The following is a 25,680-nucleotide window of genomic DNA, read 5'->3' as shown; positions in this document are numbered from 1 at the left end:
ATGACTGTGCTAATGTTAAATCAGTTCTTTCGGTTTTCTGTGACAGCTTGTACTCCGACCATGAAGAAGAAAAATGCAACGTCACATCCGTTCTCTTTCGAGCTCAGGGAGATTCAACATGGCAGACACCGGTGTGGTGGAGACGCTCCTACAGCGTTTAGAGAAAGTGGACGGCGGTGTGGACAGCCTGAATGTGGCGTCCAGCCTCGGTACAGACCACCAGGTCATCGTGGGAGCGGTGAAGAGTCTGCAGGCTCTGGGAGAGGTGAGTTTCCCGGTCGGAGGAGCAGCGGAAGTCCGACCGTCAACACTTGTTCGTTTGGTTTGACTGATGCAATCAGAAGCCAAAGATGTGAGGCGGCTGTCACAGTTGTTTTCACTTAGACCTTTTAATAAGCTCTATCGTATATGACTCACAACAATGTAGGACACGTTCCATTGAGGCAGCTGGGATGAACACGTCTACTGTTCAGGTGTCCCACGCTGACAGTCCCGTGTGTATTTGTGCTGTCCAGATTATCTCAGCCGAGCTGCGCTCCTCCAAACACTGGGAGCTGACCGAGGAAGGCTCGGACATAGCCCAGCAGGGCAGCCAAGAAGCCCGGGTCTTCTGCGCCATCCCGCTGGACGGTGTGGCCCAGAGCGAGCTCATGGTGAGTGCAACAGGTGGAGAGGTCAGGTCAGCCACAATTAAATGAAATATATTTATTTTAAAGAAGAAAAAACAAGACGTGTTACATTGAGGATAATGATGCACAGTTGGTTTGAGAGCCTGACGTCGAATGGTTTATTGTTTTAAATATTAACGAATATATATGAACTGTAAAAAAAAAAAAATGTGCAAAAGATATATTTTAAGAAGAATTCCTGTGTTTTGTGAGGTATGATAATCTGTTATAATGAAATATCACATTTGGTTTGACATCATACGCTATTTTGGTCGAAATACATATTTATTGGTTTGAATGTCAGATGAATGTTGAATATTAAACTTAAAACAACCCTCTCACATTAACTGTGGCATAGATAAAGAAACTGGTGTTAACATTTGGATATAAACATAATGCTCTGAAAACGGCTCTCAAATATTCGAAAATGACTGATGCATTGCCCACAAGAGTGAAATGTAGATCTGCCACCGTTTACTCAATTAAATCCTGTACTTTTTAAGTAGGCTAAAGCTCCTAAACATGCTTGTAGGACTGCAACTAAGGATTATTTCATTGACAGTAACGTCGATGAGTTTGAGAGTCCGTTGATTTTCTTTTAATGGAGCTTATCTTCAATACAAAAACGTGTATAAGCTTAATTTCTTCAAGTGCTCAGAGGTATGTTTTCACAGCCGCTGAATGTCTTAAATATCTTATTGTTTGACTTAAATCTCTCAGTTTGCAGTTTATGCCTCATCTGTATTTATTCCTGCATAGAAACTGTCCTTTGGGAAGATTGGCTTCAGCAAGGCCATGTCCAACAAGTGGATCCGGGTGGATAAGGGGCATGAGAGCGGGCCAAGGATATTCAGGGCTGTATGTGCTTCTTTTAAATCAATATTTTATCGGTGTCCTCTGTGTTTCTTAGTCCTTTTTCTAAGGACATGTGCTTTGATCACCAGGTGGAGAACATAGAGGACCAGGTTAGAGAAAAGCTGCTTCTGGTTCAGAAGGGCAACACCTCGCAAGTGGATGAGAAAGACAGGAATGAGCTAAAAAAGAGAAAATTGCTCTCTGAAGTGTAAGTCGTGAATGACGTTTTTTTTTTTTTACCAATAGGTGGCAGTAGAAGGCTTGTTTTGGCTGAGTGTTCTCCTTGGGTGACAGCATGAGACCATGATTATTTGAATCAGATTCTGTGACTCCTGGTCTCTAGGTAGGGCACTTCCTCCTCCTCCTATGCATTCAGTTAAACTTAGTTTGATCTCAGATTATCTAGGAGCATCTGACGTCCTATGGAAGCAGAAGGGTTTACGTACAGTTGGATAAAACAAGAGATTTGAAGTTGGCCACGTGTTTTTCATGATTGTCTGACTCTGAATCCCTAAAATAGAACGGATAAAGAAGGGAATCTTAATTAGGATCTTTACAGAAAACACTGTGTAGTTGGGAGCCCAGCACACAATGTGGGATTATGCTAAGCAGAGGTGTGGTTAGATTTGAACAGGTGTGAATGTTTGTCATGTGAGTGTGGATTGAGATCCATGTCCAAAAAGGCAGCTCATTTTTTGGAAGTTGTTAAATGTAGATATATGAAGAGGATTTGGACACAAAAACCTTCTGAGAAAATTCTCCTCAAAGGATGCTGACTTATGTCTATCATCTCTGCACATGTGCAGCCTGTTTATGAGAGATTGCATTCTGGGTAAGAGGATTCTGGAAGAATATGCTCCTTGGTAATAATCCAGAAACTACAAACAAAATACAAAATGTCCTCATCCATGTGTATTCTAAATTTAAGGGTCTTGATTAGTTTTGCATTTGACCCACTCTACTTAAATGAATTATTATGAAATGCTATTCCCCCTGTGATGCGTACCACAGATCTACAGTCACTCCACTTAGGTTTTATTGTCTTTATAAAACTTCATCACACATTTGTCCAGACACTCCTCAAATTGCTTGCTTTTGATCTGCACAAATCCATATTCCTTTTGTTTTCTGTCATTTAATCCAAAATCCTTTTTGCATCACAACCCCTCAAGTGCACTGTGCTCCAGCACCCCTCCATCTTATTTCAGCCATGGCGAAGCACCTACCTTTTATATTTGAAAAATTAAAAAAAACAACAACAAAAAACAAATTTGTCATTCTATATTCACATGTACCCTAATTTCCATACATGTCCAGAACAGAATTTTTTTTTTTTTTGCCATGACAACAATATATTGAATTAAAAGTCAGATATTGAAGAATTAAGTACATTGATTTAAAAATATATTCAAGAATCACTCAGATGCATGAAATTTATTCATTTATGGCCCATTTTAGATGCATAAAGATGCAAATTGAACTGCATTTTGAGTGACCAGAATGGGATGGGGGGTGGGTGGGGGGGGGGGGGGGGGCGACACATGTACGAGGGACGAGGAAAATACTTAATAATACTAATACCTTTCAAGAACAAATACAAAGTGTTTTATTTGAAAATATAAAGATGAGAACAGTCATGTGTCTAAATGTAGGAGATAGTTTCAGTCCGGTGGTCTATTGAGAGACACACATCGCAGCAGGATGAAAGACATTTTTGCAGTGTCATCATAGTATTTGCATGTGAAGGTTTTAATGGAAGTCTCTTTGGGTAATAGGCTCCAAGTTCGTGTTGTCAAATGTATGTTTTCAGTTTTAACATTAGCAAAGAAAAGCTTTTCGAATGAGGACTGTGTTATGTAACATTTTATCCGTAACATTGGTTGGAGAGTAAATTTCCCCAAAATCCAACAGAACAAGAGGCAGGACATCCCTCTCGACTCCACAGCATGCAGGAGCAGCTGCTGCATGTGGTTTATTTGATGTAGTGTCTTGTAACAAACCAAAGTACCGTGGTAGCTCATGATATTCTCCTGCTTGGAGTGATGCTGTGTAAAGTCACCTTCCACCATACCCTTGAAGTGCTGCTCTTATTAAATTGCCATTTGTTCTGTCACAACATGGGCAGAAAAACAATGCTTTATGTTCTTCCTAGACACCATTGATCAATATGACTCAATAATTGCTGTTTGAAACTGGTTAGCAAATGTCAGTTCTGTTTCTTAGAGTGGTTTGGTACATCATCAGCAAAAACAAAATTCTTTCGGTTTTACTCACATAGAGTTATTTAGAAGCGCCAGTAATACTGTTGAGATCCTGTGGAGTAATTCTATCCATGTGTTTAGGACAGTCAAGTCTTACTGGATCACAAAGGGACCCTCCTTCAGTACCACCATCACCAAACAGGAGACGGAGCTCACCCCTGAGATGATTGCCACGTGAGTCCGGTTTCTTCTTCCTGATACTTCTTTTTAATGTTTGTAATTATGTCTGCGTAGTTGACCGTGTAGTAAACTTTAAAGTGTCTTATCTGCTCTCATCTGTCAGCTAGTGATGGTTTGCAGGGTCTCAGACAGAGGACACAGAGAGACTAGCACCCTTTTAAAGGGGACAAATCTTAAGGTGTGGATTTTGTCCTAAAGGCAGGGTGGTACATGATCATAATTTACTAAATATGATCGATTCTTTTCCACCGATACTGTGATCTGAGACACGGCTTTAGAGGGAATGTTAAGTCACATACTGTTACTGCTCTGTCATTTTTTTGGTACATAACTCCTGCAGCTTCAAGAAAGCCCCCAACAACATATACACGAATGTCAACAAAAATATCAGAATGTGTGTCTCAATTGGAAAATGTGTGCTTTTTACCTTTGACGGTAATTTGGGTAACCATTGCAACAAATATCCCCCAAAACTGAGAAAAAAAATTGCCATTGAAGTGAATGGGGATCCACTCCTATTTGGAGCCACTCCTATTTGGAGCCACTCTATGCAGTCAAACCTGGTCATTCATCATCAATTTGCGGTGCTCGGGTTGGCAAAGTAACTGCTAACATTAGGCTGTAGTGATCAATCACTCCACGCCAAGTAAACACAGTCCAGTTTTAAAGAACTTTGTTATTTTGATTATATTTATGTACATCCAGGGCTCAGGTGTTATATTGTTTATTTCATGAACATACTTCAATCGGGAATTACATTAGAATGAAATAGATGAGTTAAAATAATCTGGTATCTGTTTTCTTTTTTCAGGGTCTGTAGTCCCTTACAAGTATGAGTAGGCGGACCTTTAAGTAGAGTGGTTGAGATGAGTACCTGTTTTAAAAGTATTCTGTTGAATATTTCAATTAAAGTAGAGTTGTATAGCATCACTCACATGCAAATTTGCACAATGGTAGTGGGCCAATTTTTTATCAGAGCAATCAGTTAGCTCTCCCTTCTTGTCAGTGTAAGTTGTTTGATCAATGCATGTGACACACACTCACTCACACACACTCAAGCACTGTAATTTACAATTGAGTGATGTAATGTTTGAGCAAAATTTTGCGTTTTTTGTCACATACTAGAGTTATACACAATCATGTTATTTAGATGAAAATAAAGTTTTTGCCAGTAATCATACATTTTAAGAACAACTCTTGTGATTGTAAAATAATTAAATGCTAAAAATGATCGCTTGGATTAATTTCAATTATGCTTTTGCAGTGTGATTATTTGTTGCTTATAATTAATGAAGAAGGAAACGCGTCACTCAGAAATAGAACTAAAAGGTTTCAGTGCGCATCTTTAATTTTTAGATTCAGTTAATTTCTTTAAGTGTATCTGAGATTGTGGCAAATAACGAGGTGATCGGTCAGCATTTCAGCAGTTCTCTCTTGGTGGTTGAGGACCGCTTCTGAGATCACACTGCAGGCAGAGTGGGACAGGGGAGCATGCATGGAGGTACTGCTGCAGGAGGATAGTGAGTGGGAGGTATCAAGTTGGTTTAGCAGGACTGTGCATCTGTGAATATGTAATAGATTAAAACATTGTAGTAACCTTTTATTTGTGAAGCATATTGGCTAATTCTTTCAAACAGGATATTTAAAATATATCGTAAGATACACACTTTATAAATGATGTTACTCCAGAAAAAGATAACTCATCCTCTGCCTCCACTCAAATAGGAAATAGACTAGGAGATGAAGGCGCTGACTCGGGGTCCAGGTCTATGTCCAGACATTCACCTGATCGCACACTTGCTTAAACTGTCTCTCCATTGATAGCCCCAAATCCTGCTATGGAGCTCTCAAACTTGCAATTTCTTTTTTTTTGGTCTCAGATTTCAAGTCAAACCATGTATTTTTAACCTCGTCAACAGTGCAACCTTCTCCAATTGCAGTGTCGTGACTGCATCACATATTCCGTGAATATTACCGCTCATTTGCAACTCACTTCCTGCAGCAGTGCCTCTACGTAAGAACTACTAGAGTTCTTTTTGCATTTGACTCCAGTGCTCGGTATTCAGGTTTTAGTTTTGACATTATCTCAACTTTCCCTCAAGATATCTCCTTGGGACTTCTGTCTGTTCCTGCACACAGCATAGCCCTTAAGTCTCATGCCGTTTTTACTGCATTTGTGGGCATTTATCTGTGGTAATTAGGGCCAACTGGCACTTTAAATTTATGAGGAGATTGGTATTCATCAATCTCAGAACACAGGTGAACACAATTCTGCTGTTTAAGAACACATCCATTAATCTGATGTAGAGTTTCCTGAAATGCATTGTTAAGAATAACTTAAAGAATTTAAGAAAATAGAGAAAGAGGATATTGGTGAATGAGGGCCAGCGTCATGATTGGTCCCGTATGTAACATGTTGTTATCAGTGATCAAATTGGGCTCATATTCTTCAAATTAATGGGTTGTAAAATTTAAGTTCACTAAGCTTTTTTACACCCCCGTTATTAGCAATGTCCCTGTAATCTCCTCCGAACCAAATGGATAAATAAATAAATGAATATGAGACTGGTGTTGTTTCCTGTTTTCTCGCTGAGGGAGGGGGGTTAAAACGCCAGTAGAGTGAACAAAGCTTTTGTCTCAGGTTTGCATGGAATCCCATCAGAGAGGATTTAGCTAAAAGCAGTAACCAGATGTTCTTTCTTTCCCTGCCCAAAAGTCAGATGAATGATGCTTTTACATCTCTTTTTAGATATAGATTAGATGTTGTCAATCATCTCAGCTCTGGCTTACAACCTTCCAATGTTTGGAGATTTATTGTGTCGATTACTGTAAAACCTTTGTCTGACAGTCTTCCTCAAGCTCAACCTCATCTCTTCCTCCCTTCAGCTTTCATCTTTTTTTCACACTCTTCTTTTCTCACCAGCTCTTTCTTGTGTTGTCTTGCAGCGGCAGCTGGAAAGAGAAAAAATTTAAACCCTATAACTTTGAGGCTCTGGGTGTGGCCCCAGAGTGTGGCCACCTGCACCCACTGATGAAGGTGCGCACACAGTTCAGGCAGATCTTCCTGGAGATGGGGTGAGTCACCATTATTAAATAATCTGAGAAACGGACCCACATGAGACACACTGAATGAACATCTGCCTTGTGTAGTTTCACTGAGATGCCAACCAACAACTTCATTGAGAGCTCCTTCTGGAACTTTGACTCCCTGTTCCAGCCTCAGCAGCACCCGGCCAGAGACCAGCATGACACTTTCTTCATGTCGGGTCAGATTCAGTGTGTCAGGTATTTCTCTCTCTTTGCCCTCTCCTTCTTATTTACATATCATTCTATTTTTCAGACCCGGCACTTGCTCGTGAGTTCCCGCAGCAGTACCTGGAGAGAGTGAAGAAGGTCCATTCAGAGGGAGGCTTTGGCTCTCAAGGGTGAGATGTGACCACATGCTCATACAAAAAGTGACAACACCATAGTTTAATCAATGTTTGGCAATCTGCATAATAACATCCAATATGCTTCAGGTACAAATATGACTGGAAGATTGAGGAGGCTCAAAAGAACATCCTCCGGACTCACACAACAGCTGTCAGTGCACGGATGTTGTATAAACTCGCACAGCAGGTGAGTGTTCAAACCTGGACTTTAGTACTTGTTACACAAATCTTTACAGCAGACATTAACGACATCCAGCTCACTGGGATGTGTCAGTGAATCCAGCAAGAGTAACTGTCTCATATATGAGAGCAAGACTAGTCTGTTTTGTTGGAGATGCTTGATACCTTTTTTGTACTGTTATTGTAACAGTGAAGGAGTTTTAGTGCCCTAGTGACCCTAGGAGCTATGCTGTCGAGGGCAAAATGCCCCCGGTAGGGTCACCCAAGGCAGACTGGTCCGAGGCGAAGGGCCAGACAAAGAACGATTCAGTAGACCCCTCATGGAAGCAACACCTAGGAATCTGTGTACGCAGCCCGGAGGGGCACTTGGGCTCCACCCTGGAGCCAGGCCCGGGGAAGGGGCTCGATGGCAAGCGCCTGGTGGCCGGGCCTTGGTTCACGGGGTCCAGCCGGGCCTAGCCCGAAAAGGTTACATGGACACGTCCTCCCGTGGACCAACCACCCGTAGGAGGAACTGGAAGGGTCCGGTGCGTTGTGGTTTCGGCAGCAGTCCAAGGCAGGGGCCTTGGCTGTCTGATCCCCGGGCATGGAAGCTGGCTTTTGTGACATGGACTGTTATCTCTCTGGCGGGAAGGAGCCGTAGCTGGTAGAAGAGGTTGAGCGTTACCGGCTGGATGTAATCAGCCTCACCTCAACACATAGCTCCGGGTCCAGAACCTGAGTCCTTGAGAGGGGTTGGACTCTCTCTTTCGCTGGAGTTGTTCCGGGTGAGAGGCAGAGGGCCGGCGTGGGCTTTTTGATAGCCCCCAGACTCTCTGCCTGTACGTCGGGGTTGGACGAAAGGGTTGCTTCCCTGCGCCTTCTGGTTGGGGAACGGGTCCTGACTGTTGTCTGTGCTTATTCACTGAATACCAGTTCAGAGTACCAACCCTTTTTGGAGTCCTTTGGAAGGGTGCTGGATGGCGCCCCGACTGGGGACTCCATTGTCCTACTGGGGGATTTCAACGCTCACGTGGGCAATGACAGCGTGGCCTGGAACGGTGTGACTGGGAGGAACGGCAGGCCCGACCTGAACCCGAGTGGTGTGCATTTATATGACTTCTGTGCAAGTCGCAGTTTGTCCATAACGAACACCATGTTCGAACATAAGGATGCCCACCGGTGCACGTGGCTAGGACATCCTAGGTCCCAGGTCTATGATCGATTTTCTAGTCGTATCATCTGACCTGTGACCCTATGTTCTGGACACTCGGGTGACGAGAGGACCTGAGCTGTCTACTGATCACCATCTGGTGGTGAATTGGTTCAGGGGGCAGGGGAAGACGCCTTGCAGACCTGGCAGGCCCAAACGAGTAGTGAGGGTTTGGTGGGAATGTTACGGTATGTATGTGTATGTCCGTCCCTCTATGCCTTTAAGAGGACTCCCAGGTCTACCACTTCCTGGATTTGACTGATAGGTGCGGTGACCTGGAGATGGGCTTCTCCAATCAGAGTGTGACACCTGACTACAAAAGCCCTGTTGTCCTGCCACACCGGTGGCAGACGCCTTGTGTAGACACCATTTGTTGACCTTTAGAGAAACTGTTTTGACTTCGATCAGCACTCGTGCTTTGTGTAATCCCAGAGTTGGGCAAGGGTAAGGTTTATCTATTCGTCACATTCTGCATTTCATGTAGGTTTGTTGTATTGTTAGTCACATTAGGTTTAGGGGTGCTGTTCACTATGTTTTTGGTTTTGGGTTAGTGTAGTTAGGTTGTGTTTTTGGAACCTTTAGTTGCACCTCCCTGTTAGTGATTAGATAAGCCCCATTTTGTTTTACGGAGTCCTCCTTTTGTTATACTTATTTCCTAGTTTTGACAGCACCTGGCGGCCCACTCTTGTTGTTCACCGAATTATTACCACTATTGTTAAATATACACTTTATATCTTTAGCTGTGTATGTTGCTTCCCTTTTCCCCGAAACGAGCTGGGGATTTGTTACAGGGAACGCCTGGTGGAAGAACCTGTTAGAATGATCTTTAACTCCCACCTCCGGCAGAGCTTTACCACATCCCAGGGGCAGTGGGGGACATTGAGTCCGAATGGGCCATGTTCCGCTCTGCCATTGTCGAGGTGACTGTTGTGAGCTATGACTGCTGCTGGGGCCGGTCGCAGCGGTAATCCCCGAACCCGCTGGTGGACACCAGAGGTGAGGGGAGTTGTCAGGCTGAAGAAGGAGGCTTACAGGGCATGGCTGGCCTGTGGGTCTCCAGAGGCAGCTGACCAAGGCAGGCCAAGCCAAAAAGTGAGGCTCTCCATTTATCGGTCAGTCTACGTTCCAACCCTTCCCTATGGTCATGAGCTTTGGGTAATGACAGAAAGAACGAGATTGCGAATACAAGCGGCCGAAATGATTTTCCTCTGCAGAGTGGCTGGGCTCTCCCTTAGAGACATGCCCAACCAGGAGGAGGCCTCGAGGCCAACCCAGGACATGCTGGAGGGATTATATCTCTCGGCTGGCCTGGGATCACCTCCGGATTCCCTCAGTAGAGCTGGTGGAAGTGGCTGGGGAGAGGGCATTCTGGGCTTCCTTGCTGAGACTGCTGCCCCCGCAACCCGGACTAACCAGATAAAACGGAGGAGGACGACGACGACGACATCTTAAGACTCGTGTCCTTCGCAGACCAGGCGATGTGCCCGACCTCATTAATGCTCTTGTGGCTGCATCAGAGCAAATCCTAACTCCCAGGTCGCAAAATCCAGTGGAAAGCCTTCTGAGAAGAGTTGAGTATTCATAAAGTCATAGGGGGATAATGTTCAGGCATCCACGTGGATCAGACAGTGTTGTCAATCATCAAGAAACGATTATCCCCTCTTCATCTTTTCACACTCATCTTGTTTCCACTAGGAGAAGTTCACCCCCGTCAAGTATTTCTCCATCGACAGGGTGTTCAGGAATGAGACCTTAGATGCCACCCATCTGGCAGAGTTCCACCAAATTGAGGGTGTGGTGGCCGACTATGGGCTGACGCTGGGAGACCTCATGGGCATCCTGCATCAGTTCTTCACCAAACTTGGTCAGTGGTTTAATACTACAGAAACAGAATTCTGTTGGGAAAAGTGTGTTTTACTGACCCTAAAATAATAATTATGATAATAAGATTATAGTAAACTCGTGAATTTTTTTGTGGCATACATCCAGCAATTCTTGTGTCTTTTCTAGGAATTACAAAACTCCGTTTCAAGCCTGCCTACAACCCATACACAGAGCCCAGTATGGAAGTGTTCAGCTATCATGAAGGTAGAGTACCACACTGCAACATGACTCTTTTCTTTGCTTTTATTTGTTTTAAGATAAGATAAGATAAACCTTTATTCGTCCCACTGTGGGGAAATTGGCAGCGGGAGCTACTGCAACAGGCAGCCACTCGTGCGGCGCCATCTTGGGTTTTTTTAACCAACGAACTGCACCTGTTTTTGTCTGTAAGATTTCAGTATTTAGTGCTTTTTATTTGAAGACTAGTTTTAATGTTCTCTGTCCAGCATACATACACAGCGTGCCAAATTGATTTAAGAGCGATATCATTAAAGTTGGCTATGAGGTTGCTAGAGTTCACCTGGGTTTGAGCTCCAAATAAATGTACATGTTGTCTTTACATCTGTTATCTATTAATTAAAAAGATTTTTATGAACCTGCACCTTTGTGTAGTTTCCATAGCTAATTGAGTCTTTCACCAAAATCTTAATTGAGATTAATCCCTCACTCCCATAATCAATAATAATAATAATAAATAAGTTGATAAACCGAGCTAAGGTCAATGTTGCACTGTAGCCTTGGGCTCATGTTTTGACTCAAGTAGAAATGAAATTAGGGAGATTGTCTTTATATGAGGACAGACACCTAGAGAAATACTACATTTAATTCCAATTTTCCTCAAAGCAACGTCTGTACAAATGTTCTGTCAGACACTCTGAACTTTAAACCCTAATGTCCGAACTTCATCGTGTCTGTCGTTATAACTCCTTGACTCTTTTTTTGTGATTTTGGTTCGTCCAACCAATATTTGCATCTGAACACACAGGACTAAAAAAGTGGGTGGAAGTTGGAAACTCAGGGGTCTTCAGACCGGAGATGCTGCTGCCCATGGGTCTTCCTGAGGATGTGTCTGTTATCGCGTGGGGACTGTCTTTAGAAAGGTGAACAAACACTGGAAGCATGCGCTAACAGACGCTGAATTTCTTTAATACTGACCTTAGTGGCATCCATGGAGATGAAAGTTCATAACTGACCTACATTTGATTTTAAATAAAAGTCTTTCTGTACACCAGACTACTACATTTGTAATCTATTACTTTCCATTTAAGGATTAAAGATGCAGAATTCAGTCCTTTTATCGACGTCATCTGTCCTCTGCGGTGTAGGCCCTGGACTGACGTCTAACCCACATTTCAATACTTAGGTTAATTTTCTGAGGAGGAGAGTTGGTGTTTGTATATGATTTTATTTTGCTGGAGTTGATCTTATGTTAGATCCCGTCAGGTACTTGCAATGTAAATGTAATTTACAATGCATGGAATAGTGTTGGTGGCTCATCAACTAGCTGCTGGGCAGCGGCTCTTCAGCTGCTGCACCACACTGACAAAATCCTTCTAAAAGCACGACAACATCTAAAGACACACGCATTAATTGACAGTTACATTACATTACATCAATGACATTGACAGTAGCTCCTGTGTGTATTTGATTGGATCGCCTGCACTTGCCAGCTTACATCAGTGTGTTGGGCTGTTTACGACTGTGAATGTCATCTGTGACAAGTTGCTGTGACAAATGCATAAACTTGAGGAATCTTGTGTCACTGCTAGTTATGTCATGAGGACTTTGTGTTTAGGATAATCAGCAGAACCAATGAATTGATTCAAATATATATTTTGGGGATTCAGGATATTGGATGGTTTGCTTAAACCATACCATGTTTTTGAACTGATTTAGCCATTAGCCAGTCTTGGACTATTTTGATATTATCTATACAAATCACAGAACTATATAATAATTTTTTACTGCCTGAAAAGACATGTTAAATATGGAAAAGCTCCTAAATCAAAGATTCAGCAACAGCATATTAATATATGAACAGCATCTGCTGATATTGGTTATCCTTTGAACTGTTTAGTTCCAGCTTTCATAGATACACTTCTCAATCGGCCTATTTGATAGTTAATACTTTCATTTTCTCTCCCATTACTACTGTCAGGAGAGAATATTTTGTTCAAAGCGGAGTTATTCTGGTGGCTTAAGTGACGACAGCAACAGTCATGGCTGTGATAACGGAGCGAGTGAGCAGGGAAAGGCACTAATAATCCATGTTGAGTGACCAGCCATCTTCCACCCGGCTGTTTTTCCTCTGACCTGCCACACTTGGAACAGACACACACTTTGCCGTCTGTTCTGGGTGCAATCTGCTTAACAGGAACTGTGTCTTACCCAGCCCTCTCGTTTGTCCTGCAGGCCCACGATGATTAAATACGGCATCAACAACATCAGAGAACTGGTTGGACACAAGGTCAACCTACAGATGGTCTATGACAGCCCCATTTGTCGACTGGAGTCCTGAATTTCACTCCACTGTTGCTATCAATATTTTCTATATACCCACCTAACCCTACCATGTATGCACCATGCAACATCGGAATTGTGCTTCTCATCTGAAGAGACCCTCCACACTTCTTCTTAATCCCATCTCAACCAATTAGAAGGCTCAGGGTTTAAGTTTAAAAAAGGGCCTTTGAAAACATGTCAACAGCTGTTGTATGAACTTAAACTCTGTTGCGATGCAGAACATTTTACAACAAGAAATTACCTACTTGTACAGATAAAACAATAATACTTTTTGGACAATAAAAATCTTTTTTTCAAAATATCTGAGTGTATGTGAGTTTTTTAGACCACTTACTCACCAAATATCTTCCAAACAAACATCCATTGACCTTATCTGTTCTTGTTTAGTACGGATTTACAAGTGTTAGCACATGAACCCATAAAACCAATTGGGTGTGTACTGTACCTGCTAACAGAGTCGCTAGAATAGCTTTAGACTGTTCGGTGTTCTTTTATCCCATGATACTGTTTGCTCTGTTTTTTCTGTCATGAGAAGAAACTCAGAGTTTGGAAGGGATTTAACAGTTTGGCTGCTTTTGTACCTCCCAGGATGTGGGATTACAACCGACCTTCAACTACTGTGAACAGATGACATTGTCCTGTCTGTGCATGTGTCTGCTCTCAGTTTGCTGGTTGAGAAAGCAGACAGTATGTGGGTGTAAGTAAAATGTAGAGAACTATCAATTCAGAACATCAACCACAGAATTTTGTATTCATTAATAAGAACACCTCTGAGATAAAATGTTTTAAAGTACTTTTTTTTAAAGGGCATTTTATCCCTGTGTCTACACAGCCATCCAGATATTCAAACACATAGAAGTCCTCATCATAAATTACACGCTAAATCCCTTTTCCGTCTAATGAAACATCATGGGACCTTTTCAGCATTTGACTGCTGCAGACTGAAGTTCAAAGACAGTTCAGCGCTCCAATTAACTTCCTAAGCCATTGCTTGGATCGAAACACAGCACTGGTTTGACAGCTGGTGCAGTCTGCTTGTGAATGAGATCAACTTCCCAATATCTTTTCACCTCTGTCCACAGAAGCTGTTTTTTTCCCCAACAGTTGGAACACAAGAGCTGAGTCTTTCTTGACTTGATGGTCCTGTATTCAAAACAAGTTGGAGTTCTTTTAGGAGCTTTAGAATTTGCACTGAATTGACTAAAAGGACTTTGAAAGCACCGCAGTTGTGATTGTTTTCACCCTGTTTAAATAAAAATTGACACCTTTGAATAGAGGCTACAGTGTAAGCTGCATTAAATATAAATGTACACTATTTCTTAGTATACCTCATGCACTCTGGGGCTGTAAATGATCCTGATAGGCTCTACAGACCAGACTGGGAAAGCCATGAGTGGGAGTGACACCGGCGATAAAGGCTTGCAGGATTAAAGTCTAGTTGTGTACTTGTTGAATAGCTGGAACTCCTTAAGTCTTCCTCTTAAGCTAATCCCGGTGCCTTGAAATAACATTTTACTCAAGTGTGTAAGGGACGGCCAGCTGGGGGGGGTTTACATTCTGGTCAGCCCGCCTCCAAGAACCATATGAGCAAGAACAGAAGTACTGCAGATAATTTCCACACACTTAAACCATGAGACATTTACATTTACAAGCGTTATGAAATCTTTTCATGGCAGACATTTCAGTGCAGAGTGCAATTTTAACATATATTAGGCATATTACATGTTTCATTTAGGTGTGCCAGCCCCCTTGTGTGATGCTTGATGGCTTATTTGGGACACGAAATGAAGCAGATCCTCTCTAAGTTTACACATGCAACATGTCAACATGGCTGCTGTGAATAGAGCCCATAGAGTGCAGCAGGGATGAAGCATTTTTGTAGGCTAAGCTGGAAGTGAGCATCACCCTGAGTTTCCTCAACCAAAAACCAACAGGATTCTCACACTGGATTTTTGCTAAAGAAAAAAAAATCAGATCTGTGGCAGACACATTTTTACGAGTTATGGCATAATAATCTTCACAAATGAACAGCCGCTTTGAGATTTTATTTTTTTTTTAGCATGAAGGCAATCATTGGAAAGCAAATGTTATGGTGTGCACAAAACGCATCACTGACATGTCACCACAACTAGCTTTGCACTCCTTGTTCCCTGTGAGAAGATGTTTAATGTCCACAGAGAATAATCTATAAATACAAGGTTTTCATGTTCTTCATATCTAGAAATGTATACAAAAATATCAAAGATACTTAGGTAACATATAGATTCATGCTGGTTGGAGATGCTCCCTGGGAAATTTTGCCAGACACAAGAATTGCCACAGGTTTTTAGCAACCATCATTTTTATGTCTCAAAAAAACAAAAAGATTCCAAATTCATGCATGCGTGATTAACTGATGTACTTTATGCTAAATGTGAGCCACAGATCTTATTTTAGACATTTAACCAAAGACTCATGAAGGAATCCCACTGAATTTGAGACGAGGGAGCCGGTGGTGATTCAACGATGCTAACTTATTTCCAGGTTTCAGGACTCATTCCCCTGCAGCAAACCTGTTGTTGCTCAGGTGGGTTATCATAAGTTGGGGTAACAGATGGACAATCTGACAAGCTAATGCTGCAATTACAAACATGGGAAAAGCCTACACGCTGCAAGTCTTCTGCATTACAACAATTTTGCTGCTTGGAAAACCCAAACTTTTTTTTCATCCTCAAAGACACAGTAGGCAAGACGTGCTGTACCTGTGACAGTACTCTTTCTACTGACGTGGTGTCTTCAAAAGTTCATCATATCTGCTTCGCACGGAAGCTCAGGCACACAAAGACAATATCCAGCGATCTTCTCCTGTAGTCCTCTTTGTCAGTGGATTCCTCTCCTCAAGGTGTCTGATTTGACTTTTTTGTTGACATTTATGTCAGAATGAGAATATTTGTTGATCTCGTTGCATTTTTCTGCAAATGTCAGAGATGAGGAAAGGGTGTAGTCTTTGCAGGTGTCGCTGCACTAAGAGGACTCAGTCCAGAGCGCTCTCCAGTCTTCTCAAGCATATGCTCTCTTGAACTGGACTTGTCTCAAAGAAATATGAAACGGGAGCTTTTCACATCGGCTGAGTTGCACTTGATGATATTTTAAATCAGAGCTCCCTTGGGAGGCTGACCTCTTTGATCAGAGCTGGGCTGCCAGAGAACGCTGGTGAGTTGTGACTTGTGGGGCTGTGGGAATGGGGGAAGAAAGAGGGGATGTAGGGAATGGCAGCCAACAACAGTGGGCTGGTCTGGGGGCTTTCCTCGGGGGGCAGGGGGATGACCACGTCGTCCTGGTCCCACACATGGAAGGCGTTGTGGGCAAATGGATGTATTGGTGGAGGGTGGTTGGAAGCCATGTGCTGTGGGTTGTTGTCCATGTCCTTGTCTTCATTAACAAGTGGACCCAAGACACAATCTAAACAAGGGAGACAGGTGATGCAGATGCCATACTGATGACCTTTACATTTTTTTGTAATGTCTTTTTGGCAAATTACACTTAAAAGGCAAGTGCAGTGAGGCAGAGTCTACAATCACAGTAGAATTCAAAAAAACAAAACAAGCCAAAAGGCAATGTAAATTAATGAATGTAAGCTAGTAGTTACTGGATTAATTACAATATCATACAGTATATTAACATAGTCAATCAAAAGATCAATTTTTCATTTTAAAAAATAGCAGTTATTGTAAATACAGGTATTTAGCCACCTAACGATGTGCTTTGATTGTAAAACCTCATAGGAAATTCAGCAGAAAGTCATTTGTAAACTCTTCAGTTCATTAGAAACAAAACGACTGCACAAGTAAGTTCAGACAGTGAAGTGGTGGTAAGTAAGGGTGTAACTGACGGCAGCGTCAGTGGCAGATGGATTACCACTGAATGTTAGGAGCCAGAGGAGAGTTAATATGATCGCTCATGCAGTGGAAATAAACACATTAGCAATTCACTTTTCATTTGAAAAACATAGGGAAAAGCAATTTACAATAATAAACAATTATATAACTACATTCATGATTTGTATACACAAATTGTATGGTTATATATATTCTGTTTGCTTGCATATTTTTTCATGACCTATCATTTTGAAGTTCTATCAGTTGGGTTTTGGTAAATCAAATATTTATTTGTACATCACAATTATATATTTGTGGGCTTTTGGAAACAATGACCAGTTTTATGATAGCTACTGGTTTCAACGTGCCTTTCATGGCTGGTCGCTGAAAAGTTGACCTGATTTTCTTTTCTTTTCTTTTTTTAATTCAAAAATTTGAAATGTTCAACAAGTCAAAGCACTGCCTCGACTGGGACTGCCCTCTCGGCTGGTACTACCGTTGTAGTTGATCCTGAGCAACAACCCTGCACTTGACTAGACAGAGACCCGTACCTGCTATGTCGATGGCCAGGTCCTTGATCAGATGTCCAATAATCGCGTAGGCAACTCCGACAACCACCAGGGCCGCCATCAGCAGGTAGAGCACCGCCTTGGGCAGCGGGATCAGGTCCTTGACCACAGGCTTGTACTGTCGGTACAGAGGGTCCTCTATGGATGTTGAATACGGGTATGCGTGGGCATCATCCGTGGAGTTCCAGCCGGTGAAATTATGGCCATTCATGATGGAGGGAAGACTTCCTGGCTTCTTTCTTATCACTCAAAAGTGAAGCATTTTCCCCGTAGAGAGTTCAAGTATTCCACGGAGCAGTGAGCTGCTGCTCAGGAACAACAGGAGACAGACAATAACGGATGCATCCAGATGTTAAAGAGAGAGAGAGAGAGAGAGAGAGAGAGAGAGAGAGAGAGAGAGAGAGCAGGTGGACGGTCAACCCACTAGAATTATCCCCACCTGTCCGAAGCGATGACTGCAAGCTTCTGAAGTTCCCGTAATTCCCTGAAGTTACCGAGAAGCTTCCCTCGCCCACGGAGCCAATCAGGCTGGACAGCTAAATCGGTTCGACGTTTAACCCCTGCCCTGCCTTGACTCCTCCTTTCTCGGGAAACAGTGGGATAAATTGGCCAGACATGGAGGGGAGGGGAGGGTAAGACAGTACACTTCTGATGAGTTTACTGCAAAATAAAAGAGTGTTGTTTGAAATAATCTATCAGAATCAACAACCTAAACACACACACACACACACACACACACACACACACACACACACACACACACAGTGCTTTATTACACACAAACAAACAAAAAAGACACAAGACCTTCCACTTCCCAGATAAAAATAACAAACACCACCATTTGGTTTAAATGACAGAAAAATACTTTTAAAACTACTTTTTTTAAGGTTGGAATAACGTACTTAAGTAATGCAGTTGTAATTAAGAGTCCAAAAAATATTCTCTGTTTCAGTTGTCGTGGTCAAATTTGACCAATTACATTCCCACAAAAAAAGAAATCATGAGCATATTTGGTTAACACGAGGAACGATATGTGAAGAACAGAGACTGAGCTGGTTTCCCTAAATTAACATTTGATTAAAGAAATAAGGAAATTGCGTGAAATCTCTGTACGGATGAATGCTGCAGTGTGTCAATTGTGTTCTATTTGTTTTTTTAAACTTTTTTTTTCTATAGCCTGAATAAATTAAATGAATGCACTAATTTGCCAACCCCAGTCCCTATATATATATATATATATATATATATATATATATATATATATATATATATCCATTTTAATCTCAAATGCACAATTGATTGCTTAAAGGGATGTAATGGATTTACTCTGAATTACGATGATCCTTCTTTTTGCTGTGGTTTGCTTTCTGCTCTCTCCTTGTGCTTTTAGTCCAAGATGAACTGAGTCATGCAGCCTGTTTTCATGATAAACCCGTAGTTGTCCCTATAATTCATCTGCTAATATCCCACGTAGTTGTGATGCAGCAGGAGCAAAGGTCCCGCCATCACAAAATTGGCAGACGTGCTTCAGATGACAAAAATAGTTATTTTTAGTGAGACATTCAGATGTTTTTGAAGGTTTATTGTGGACATTTTGGTCCCTGCTCTGGTGACAAACAGATGTTTGGGTGACACATTTGAGAGATGTTACGTATTTTCAGCAAGCAATCATACAAGTGTTTGATGAGAACATGCTGTGTAACATGAAGTGCATTTCCCGAATTTGTATTCACATGACTACGTTTCGGGCTGCACGGTGGTGCAGTGGTCAGCACTGTGGCCTCACAGCAAGAAGGTCCCAGGTTCAAGCCCTGGTTAGAGCACGGGGTCTTTCTGTGTGAGTCTCCATGTTCTCCCTGTTCCTGCTGGGTTCTCTCTGGTACTCCAGCTTCCTCCACAGTCCAAAGACATCAAGAGGGACCAGGTTAATCCAGACTCTAAATTGACCGTAGGCGTGGCTGGGAGAGCCAATGGTTGTCTGTCTCTGTGTGTTGGCCCTGCCATGGACTGGTGACCTGTCCAGGGTGAACCCCGCCTCTCACCTGAAGGCTGCTGGGATAGGCTCCAGCCCCCCGCCCCCCCCCCCCCCCCCACGACCCTTAACAGGAATAAGCGGAAGAAAATGGATGGATGGATGCTCATTTTACCCTGTTCTTCCCTATCTAAAGGGTTAGATCACTCAGAATTCAAAATTCAGTCGTTGTATTCATCCTCTTACCCTGATGGAAGTTTCTTAGTCTGCAAAACATAGCTTCAGACAGAGGTCTCGTCTCTGTCCTTTTGGACGTCAGTGCTGCATTTGACACCATCGACCACAGCATCCTGCTACAGAGACTAGACCATGAAACTGGGATTAAAGGAACTGCCCTAAAATGGTTTAAGTCCTACTTATCAGACAGGTTTCAGTTTGTTCATGTTAATAATGACTATTCAGAGTACAGCAGAGTTACATATGGTGGACCACAGGGTTCAGTTTTAGGACCGATGCTCTTCACTCTTTACATGCTCCCATTAGGTGACATAATACAGAAGCACTCGATCAACTTCCACTGTTATGAGGACGACACACAACTTTACTTGTCGATGGAGCCAGACGACACAAGCCAGTTTACTAATCTGCAAGACTGCCTGAAAGACATTAAATCCTGGATGTCTTCTAACTTCTTACTGCTAAATTCAGATCAAACTGAGGTCATTGTGTTTGGACCTAAACACCTCAGGGACACCTCTCTAATCAGATCTCTACTCTAGATGGCATCACCTTGACCCCGAGTACAACTGCAAGGAACCTTGGGGTCATTTTTGACCAGGACCTTTCCTTCAGCTCCCACATAAATCATGTGACTAGGACCGCCTTCTTCCACCTGCAGTATCACTAAGATTAGGAATATCCTTTCCCAGAGTGATGCTGACAAACTGGTGCATGCATTTATCACTTCTAGGCTGGACCACTGCAACTCTCTCCTGTCAGGATGTCCTAAATACTCTCTAAAGAGTCTCCAGCTGGTCCAGAACGCTGCAGCCAGGGTTTTGATGGGAGTTAAGAAGGGAGAGCACATCTCTCCACTTTAGCTTCTCTCCTTCCTGTAGGATCTAGAATCCACTTCAAAATCCTTCTGCTGACTTATAAGGCTCTCAATGATGAAGCTCCATCCTATCTGAAAGAGCTCATTAGTCCCTGCTGTCCCACCAGAGCACTCCACTCCCAGAATGCAGGTCTTTTAGTGACTCCCAGTATCTCTAAAACAGACTGGGAGGTAGAGCCTTTAGTTACTGGGTTCCTCTACTGTGGAACCAGCATCTCTCCATGGGTCAGAGAGGCAGACACTTTAACTACGTTTAAGTCCAGGCTTAAGACCTTCCTCTATGACAGAGCCTTCAGTTAGGACTGGTTCAGGTAGCTCTGAACCATTGATAGCTATGCTGCTATAGGCTGAGACTGCTGGGGGACACATCAGGTTACATGGAGCCCTTCCCTCCTCTTCTCTCCTCTCCTCTCCTCTCCTCTCCTCTCTCCTCTCCCCCTCTCTCCTCCTCTCCTCCCTGCACATTTTTGGAACTGTCATTACCATTACTTGTTGCACTTTGTAGTTTGGCCTTGATGTCTCTCAGTCTCTCTGTGTTTCCACAGACCCACCAGAGCTCCATCGCCCCCCCCCCTTTTTTATTCCCTACTGTTACACCGGCCTGCGCTCCCCTTCCATGAACCAGTCTGCCATCCAGTCCCCCATCAAGCTGGCTTGCTCTCCCTGCCTCCCCTTCCATGAACCAGTCTACCATCCAGTCCCCCATCAAGCTGGCTTGCTCTCCCTGTGCTCCCCTTCCATGAACCAGTCTACCATCCAGTCCCCCATCAAGCTGGCTTGCTCTCCCTGCCTCCCCTTCCATGAACCAGTCTACCATCCAGTCCCCCATCAAGCTGGCTTGCTCTCCCTGCCTCCCCTTCCATGAACCAGTCTACCATCCAGTCCCCCATCAAGCTAGCTTGCTCTCCCTGCCTCCCCGTCCATGAACCAGTCTACCATCCAGTCCCCCATCAAGCTGGCTTGCTCTTCCTGCGCTCCCCTTCCATGAACCAGTCTGCCATCCAGTCCCCCATCAAGCTGGCTTGCTCTTCCTGCGCTCCCCTTCCATGAACCAGTCTACCATCCAGTCCCCCATCAAGCTGGCTTGCTCTCCCTGCCTCCCCTCCCATGAACCAGTCTACCATCCAGTCCCCCATCAAGCTGGCTTGCTCTCCCTGCCTCCCCTCCCATGAACCAGTCTACCATCCAGTCCCCCATCAAGCTGGCTTGCTCTCCCTGCCTCCCCTTCCAGAAGATTCCTTCTTCAACTGTTATTAACATTTCCATGTTTCCCACATTCTGCATTGTAAACTGTTTTCTTGTCTGTAACAACATCTACTGCACGTCTGTCCCTCCTGGTGAGGGATCCTCCTCTGTTGCTCACCCTGAGGTTTCTCTGATTTTTCCCTGTTCAAAGGGTTTTCTATGGAGATTCTCCTCAGTCGATGTGAGGGTCTGAGGACAGAGGATGTTGTTATGATGCCATGAAGCCTGGAGACAAACTGGTGGTGAAAACGGCTCTACAAAGAAAATTACCTTGCCTTGCCTTGCCAGGTTCACAGCTGTTGGTGTGGTAATCTCCCAGTTGTGTCTGCTGACCAGTATTTGAACATTAACAAAATAGATTATAATCTCAAATCGCTTACAGTTTTTCCTAAGAAATCCAAGCGTCCCAAGGTCTCAATGTGCCAAGGGTGTTTTGAAAAACAGCCATGCGCTCGAGGCTACAGCCCGTGAGGCTGATATCATTTCTCCAAACAACTTGGCACGCCGAGGCTTCAGGACACCTGGATTTCTTTGGACGAGCAGTTTTGAAGCATTTTATGGTTTTATTACGTTTTGGGGGTTGTTTGTCTTTTATATGAAAATATGTCACCATTCACTTTAGTTTTTGGGGAGATTAGAGCAACATCTTTTCCTGTTTTGTGGACTAAAAAAAACCCAGCATTCCATCAGTATGAGGGTGAGCAGATAATGGCTGGATTTAATTTTTGGATGTCTTTCACCAACTAAAACTATTATTCAGGCCATCAATCTGTTCATGCCAGGAAATGCAAAATTCCAGGTTTCTTGTGTCGCAATGATGTGATGCCAAGATGCTCAGGTGGTTGAGTGGTTAGAGCGCGGATGCAGGTGACCCTGGTTTGAACGCCGGCCAGGCGTCTTTTAGACGTCCCCTCTCTCCCTTGTTTCCTGTCTGTTTGTTGTTAAATAAAGGAATCTATGCCCCCCAATTTTTTTTTTAAATAATCATGTGATACCAACTAAATATCCTCTTGAAGAGCTTGAGAGGTTTAAATGTATTCTTATGCTGCTAAATGGGAGACACATTCAGGAACACAACAAACCAGAAAGTGAGCATTTACATCCACACCATCTGCATCATCTCAGCCTAAATACGGCGCCTAAAATACTCAGCAAAACACTGAGATCCACAGATGCCAGATGATAGAAAAAAACAAGCTTTTATTTTGGCTTAGTCAGAGGATTTGTATCCTCTCTATTAGGTTGTCAATGCTGAATTTGAGGGCCCATCATGGTTTGACAGAATTTTGAACTCGCTGAGGCTATAATCCAGAATGACAAGTGAAGACGAAAAGCTTCCTCATTATCTGAGTATTAGACGACCGTCGCTGCAGCTTAAGTCTGAGAGAATATGAGATGAGAGGAGCAGAGAGACGCCGGCCCTCTTTCTTCCACATTTCACATAACAAGAGGGGAGCCATCACGCCAGCCTCCATCATCCCCCAACAGAAAGGACACGGAGTGCAGTCCATTTGGGGCGCAATTAGTCACACTGAGTAACATCTACACGTGGACAAAAGATGAAAGGCCAGTGATCCAAACAAAAAGTGGAAAAGCAATCTTCCTTATGTAAGCACCATGTAGAACATGCACGGCCAGGGATTTGCTGGTCTTTAATTCCCTCCACTTCAAAGAGGCAGGGGCAGACATGCAATGAGGCTGGAGAGGATGGAGGTCTTTATCTGTATGGCAGCCCACCCAACACCACATCACTCCTCCTACCCCCACATGCCACTTGATCATAAAGGAGACACTACTGAATGGGTTCTTAGTGGGGGTCCTTAAGGGTCTTTCCCTGAACTCGTTCATAGGCATTAAAATATGATCTACATCCATGATTCCAAAACTCCATTCAAGTAAATCAATGCTTTATGTTTTTCCCACCAGCAATATGGGAGGACCCTCTCCTTCTCTTCCTGTAATTGGCTCTGACCCTGATCCTAAAGGGACCCAGGACTAGTCGACCAGAGGAGTAGTCTGATTGAACCCAGTCAGGAAAGTATGCCATGAAATGCAAAGACTACAGTATCTCAATTATCGTTTCACACCAAATACACAGCCCTTGCTCTGTTTGGATCTTTTAGAATTCGTATTTGTCTGTCAGACAAAGACCGTTCAGGAGGAAAGTGTATTTGACTTTTTTTGACGCATGTAAGCTAACCTGCCCGTTCGCCACCACTCACTGTGCTAAGCTAACCAGCACTCACCCAGTCCGTGTGGGTCTCTGCTCCCTCATGCAGCGCAGAGGGGAGACGGAGATTCTTCTTCGGGTCTCTTAGGGAAACAACAAATAAGTGTGTTTCCCAAAAAGTTGATGTGTTCCTTTAACAATTATTATAGAACTGCTGACAAATATTCAGTACTTTAGAGATGCTCATTATCCATCCCCCGATGTACACATTTATGCCACCTTTTTGCAGTTACTTGGGCAGAACATTAGCCGTCATAATACTGCCGCACTAAAAATGGGATCTTCCAGTGCGTCTGTATTTATACTGTAGATACATGTGTATTTATACTGCAATTGAGTGAAACCCCTCAATGACACATGCAGTTATGTTTTAGTGGTCAAAGATCAAGGTTGCTGTGAACTCACACTGATATGATTACTTCAGATGTGCTATTTTTGTCTACTGGGACTCAAGTGAAAAGGTTTTGTTGGTCAAGGTCATGGCGAGAGACACCCTTCGTAGAGGCTTACAACCACACTGTGGTATTTGTAGTTTCTATTTGTGAGGACTGTAATACACAGCCCACCGTCACCAGCAGAGTTCTATGCTGTCAAAAGCCGCATCGCGACAAGGTGTGTCATTATTTTAAGTGCAAATATTGTAATCCTCTTCTTGATGTTGAAAATAATCTGTCAGATTTTCATTCTATCTAATCCATTTTAATCCAGAAAGATGCTTCCTTACTTGAGGTAGCAGCTGTAAGACTAAAAAAACAACAACAAACAAATATGAGGCTTTCACCCCATGCCTTCTTGACCCAGTTATGTCCATGTGAAGTTTATTTCTCTGTTGCCAACATGCTGCGGTGCTTCATCATGCAGAAGGATGTGATGCTATGAACCTGGACAACCCAGCGAAGGACACTTTGACATTTGTGACTCCTCGTGGCAGCCATGAACAGCACAGGTGCAGTTATGTAACGACAAGTGCAGTCATTGGCCATCTGCTACATACATTTGACAGATTAAGCTGCTCTGTTGAATCGGAGCAAACGCAATCCCAGGACAGTCGAGCGTAGTTTTTACCTTTTGTACTTTTTCTTTCCAAACACTCTGTTTTTACCCAGCAGTGGCAGCTCAGCAGAACAAGTTTTTGTTTTTTTTTAAAGTAACATCCCTCATCAGGTTTGTCGCGTGTTTTTGAGAAGCTAAACTTGCTCATCGTTTCACCTCATTTGTCTTTCTGCTCCGTGAATATTTCAACACCTTGTTCACAAATGTTGTTGGAGGGGTGAAATGGAATGATCTGCATCTGGCACTGATTTTCAGGAGAGATTAGAGATTAATTCAAAATATTGATTTTTTTTTAGCAACTATCAGTCTGACATCTGATTTTTTATCATTCAGTGATTCGTCACCTATTTTGTAAGTCTGTGCTGCTCTTCGATGTTCATCAAATGTTATATGGATGTTTTCCATCACAGTAGAGAGGAGCCTCACAATGACAGTCCATCTACCGTGGATGCCACTCTTAGCTCCA

General features: G+C 43.1%; 2 protein-coding genes across 2 annotated transcripts; one reads left to right on the top strand and one right to left on the bottom strand.

Annotated features, from left to right (window-relative positions):
* Nucleotides 1–76: 76 nt before the first annotated feature.
* farsa (phenylalanyl-tRNA synthetase subunit alpha) lies at nt 77–13,473 on the top strand. The gene is made up of 13 exons (XM_086184601.1): nt 77–265; nt 516–653; nt 1,428–1,526; nt 1,613–1,731; nt 3,866–3,958; nt 6,911–7,039; nt 7,115–7,230; nt 7,305–7,389; nt 7,483–7,582; nt 10,463–10,631; nt 10,778–10,855; nt 11,637–11,751; nt 13,064–13,473. Exons 1-13 carry the CDS (start codon nt 119–121, stop codon nt 13,167–13,169), a joined length of 1,494 nt encoding a protein of 497 aa, XP_086040727.1. The 5' UTR covers nt 77–118; the 3' UTR covers nt 13,170–13,473.
* Nucleotides 13,474–15,215: 1,742 nt separating this feature from the next.
* LOC147245852 (uncharacterized) lies at nt 15,216–18,071 on the bottom strand. The gene is made up of 2 exons (XM_086184602.1): nt 17,583–18,071; nt 15,216–16,615 (listed from the first exon to the last, which is right to left on the bottom strand). The coding sequence occupies exons 1-2, from the start codon at nt 17,809–17,811 to the stop codon at nt 16,308–16,310; spliced, it is 537 nt and encodes a 178-aa protein (XP_086040728.1). The 5' UTR covers nt 17,812–18,071; the 3' UTR covers nt 15,216–16,307.
* Between the last annotated feature and the right edge of the window lie 7,609 nt (nt 18,072–25,680).

This window comes from Aulostomus chinensis, chromosome 18 (assembly GCF_037954235.1).
Source record: "Aulostomus chinensis isolate RoL2024-O1b breed Wild chromosome 18, RoL_Achi_v1.0, whole genome shotgun sequence".
Taxonomy (NCBI): Eukaryota; Metazoa; Chordata; class Actinopteri; order Syngnathiformes; family Aulostomidae; genus Aulostomus; species Aulostomus chinensis.
Note: the sequence above shows the minus strand (reverse complement) of the source record. Positions and strands in the feature narration are given on the sequence as shown.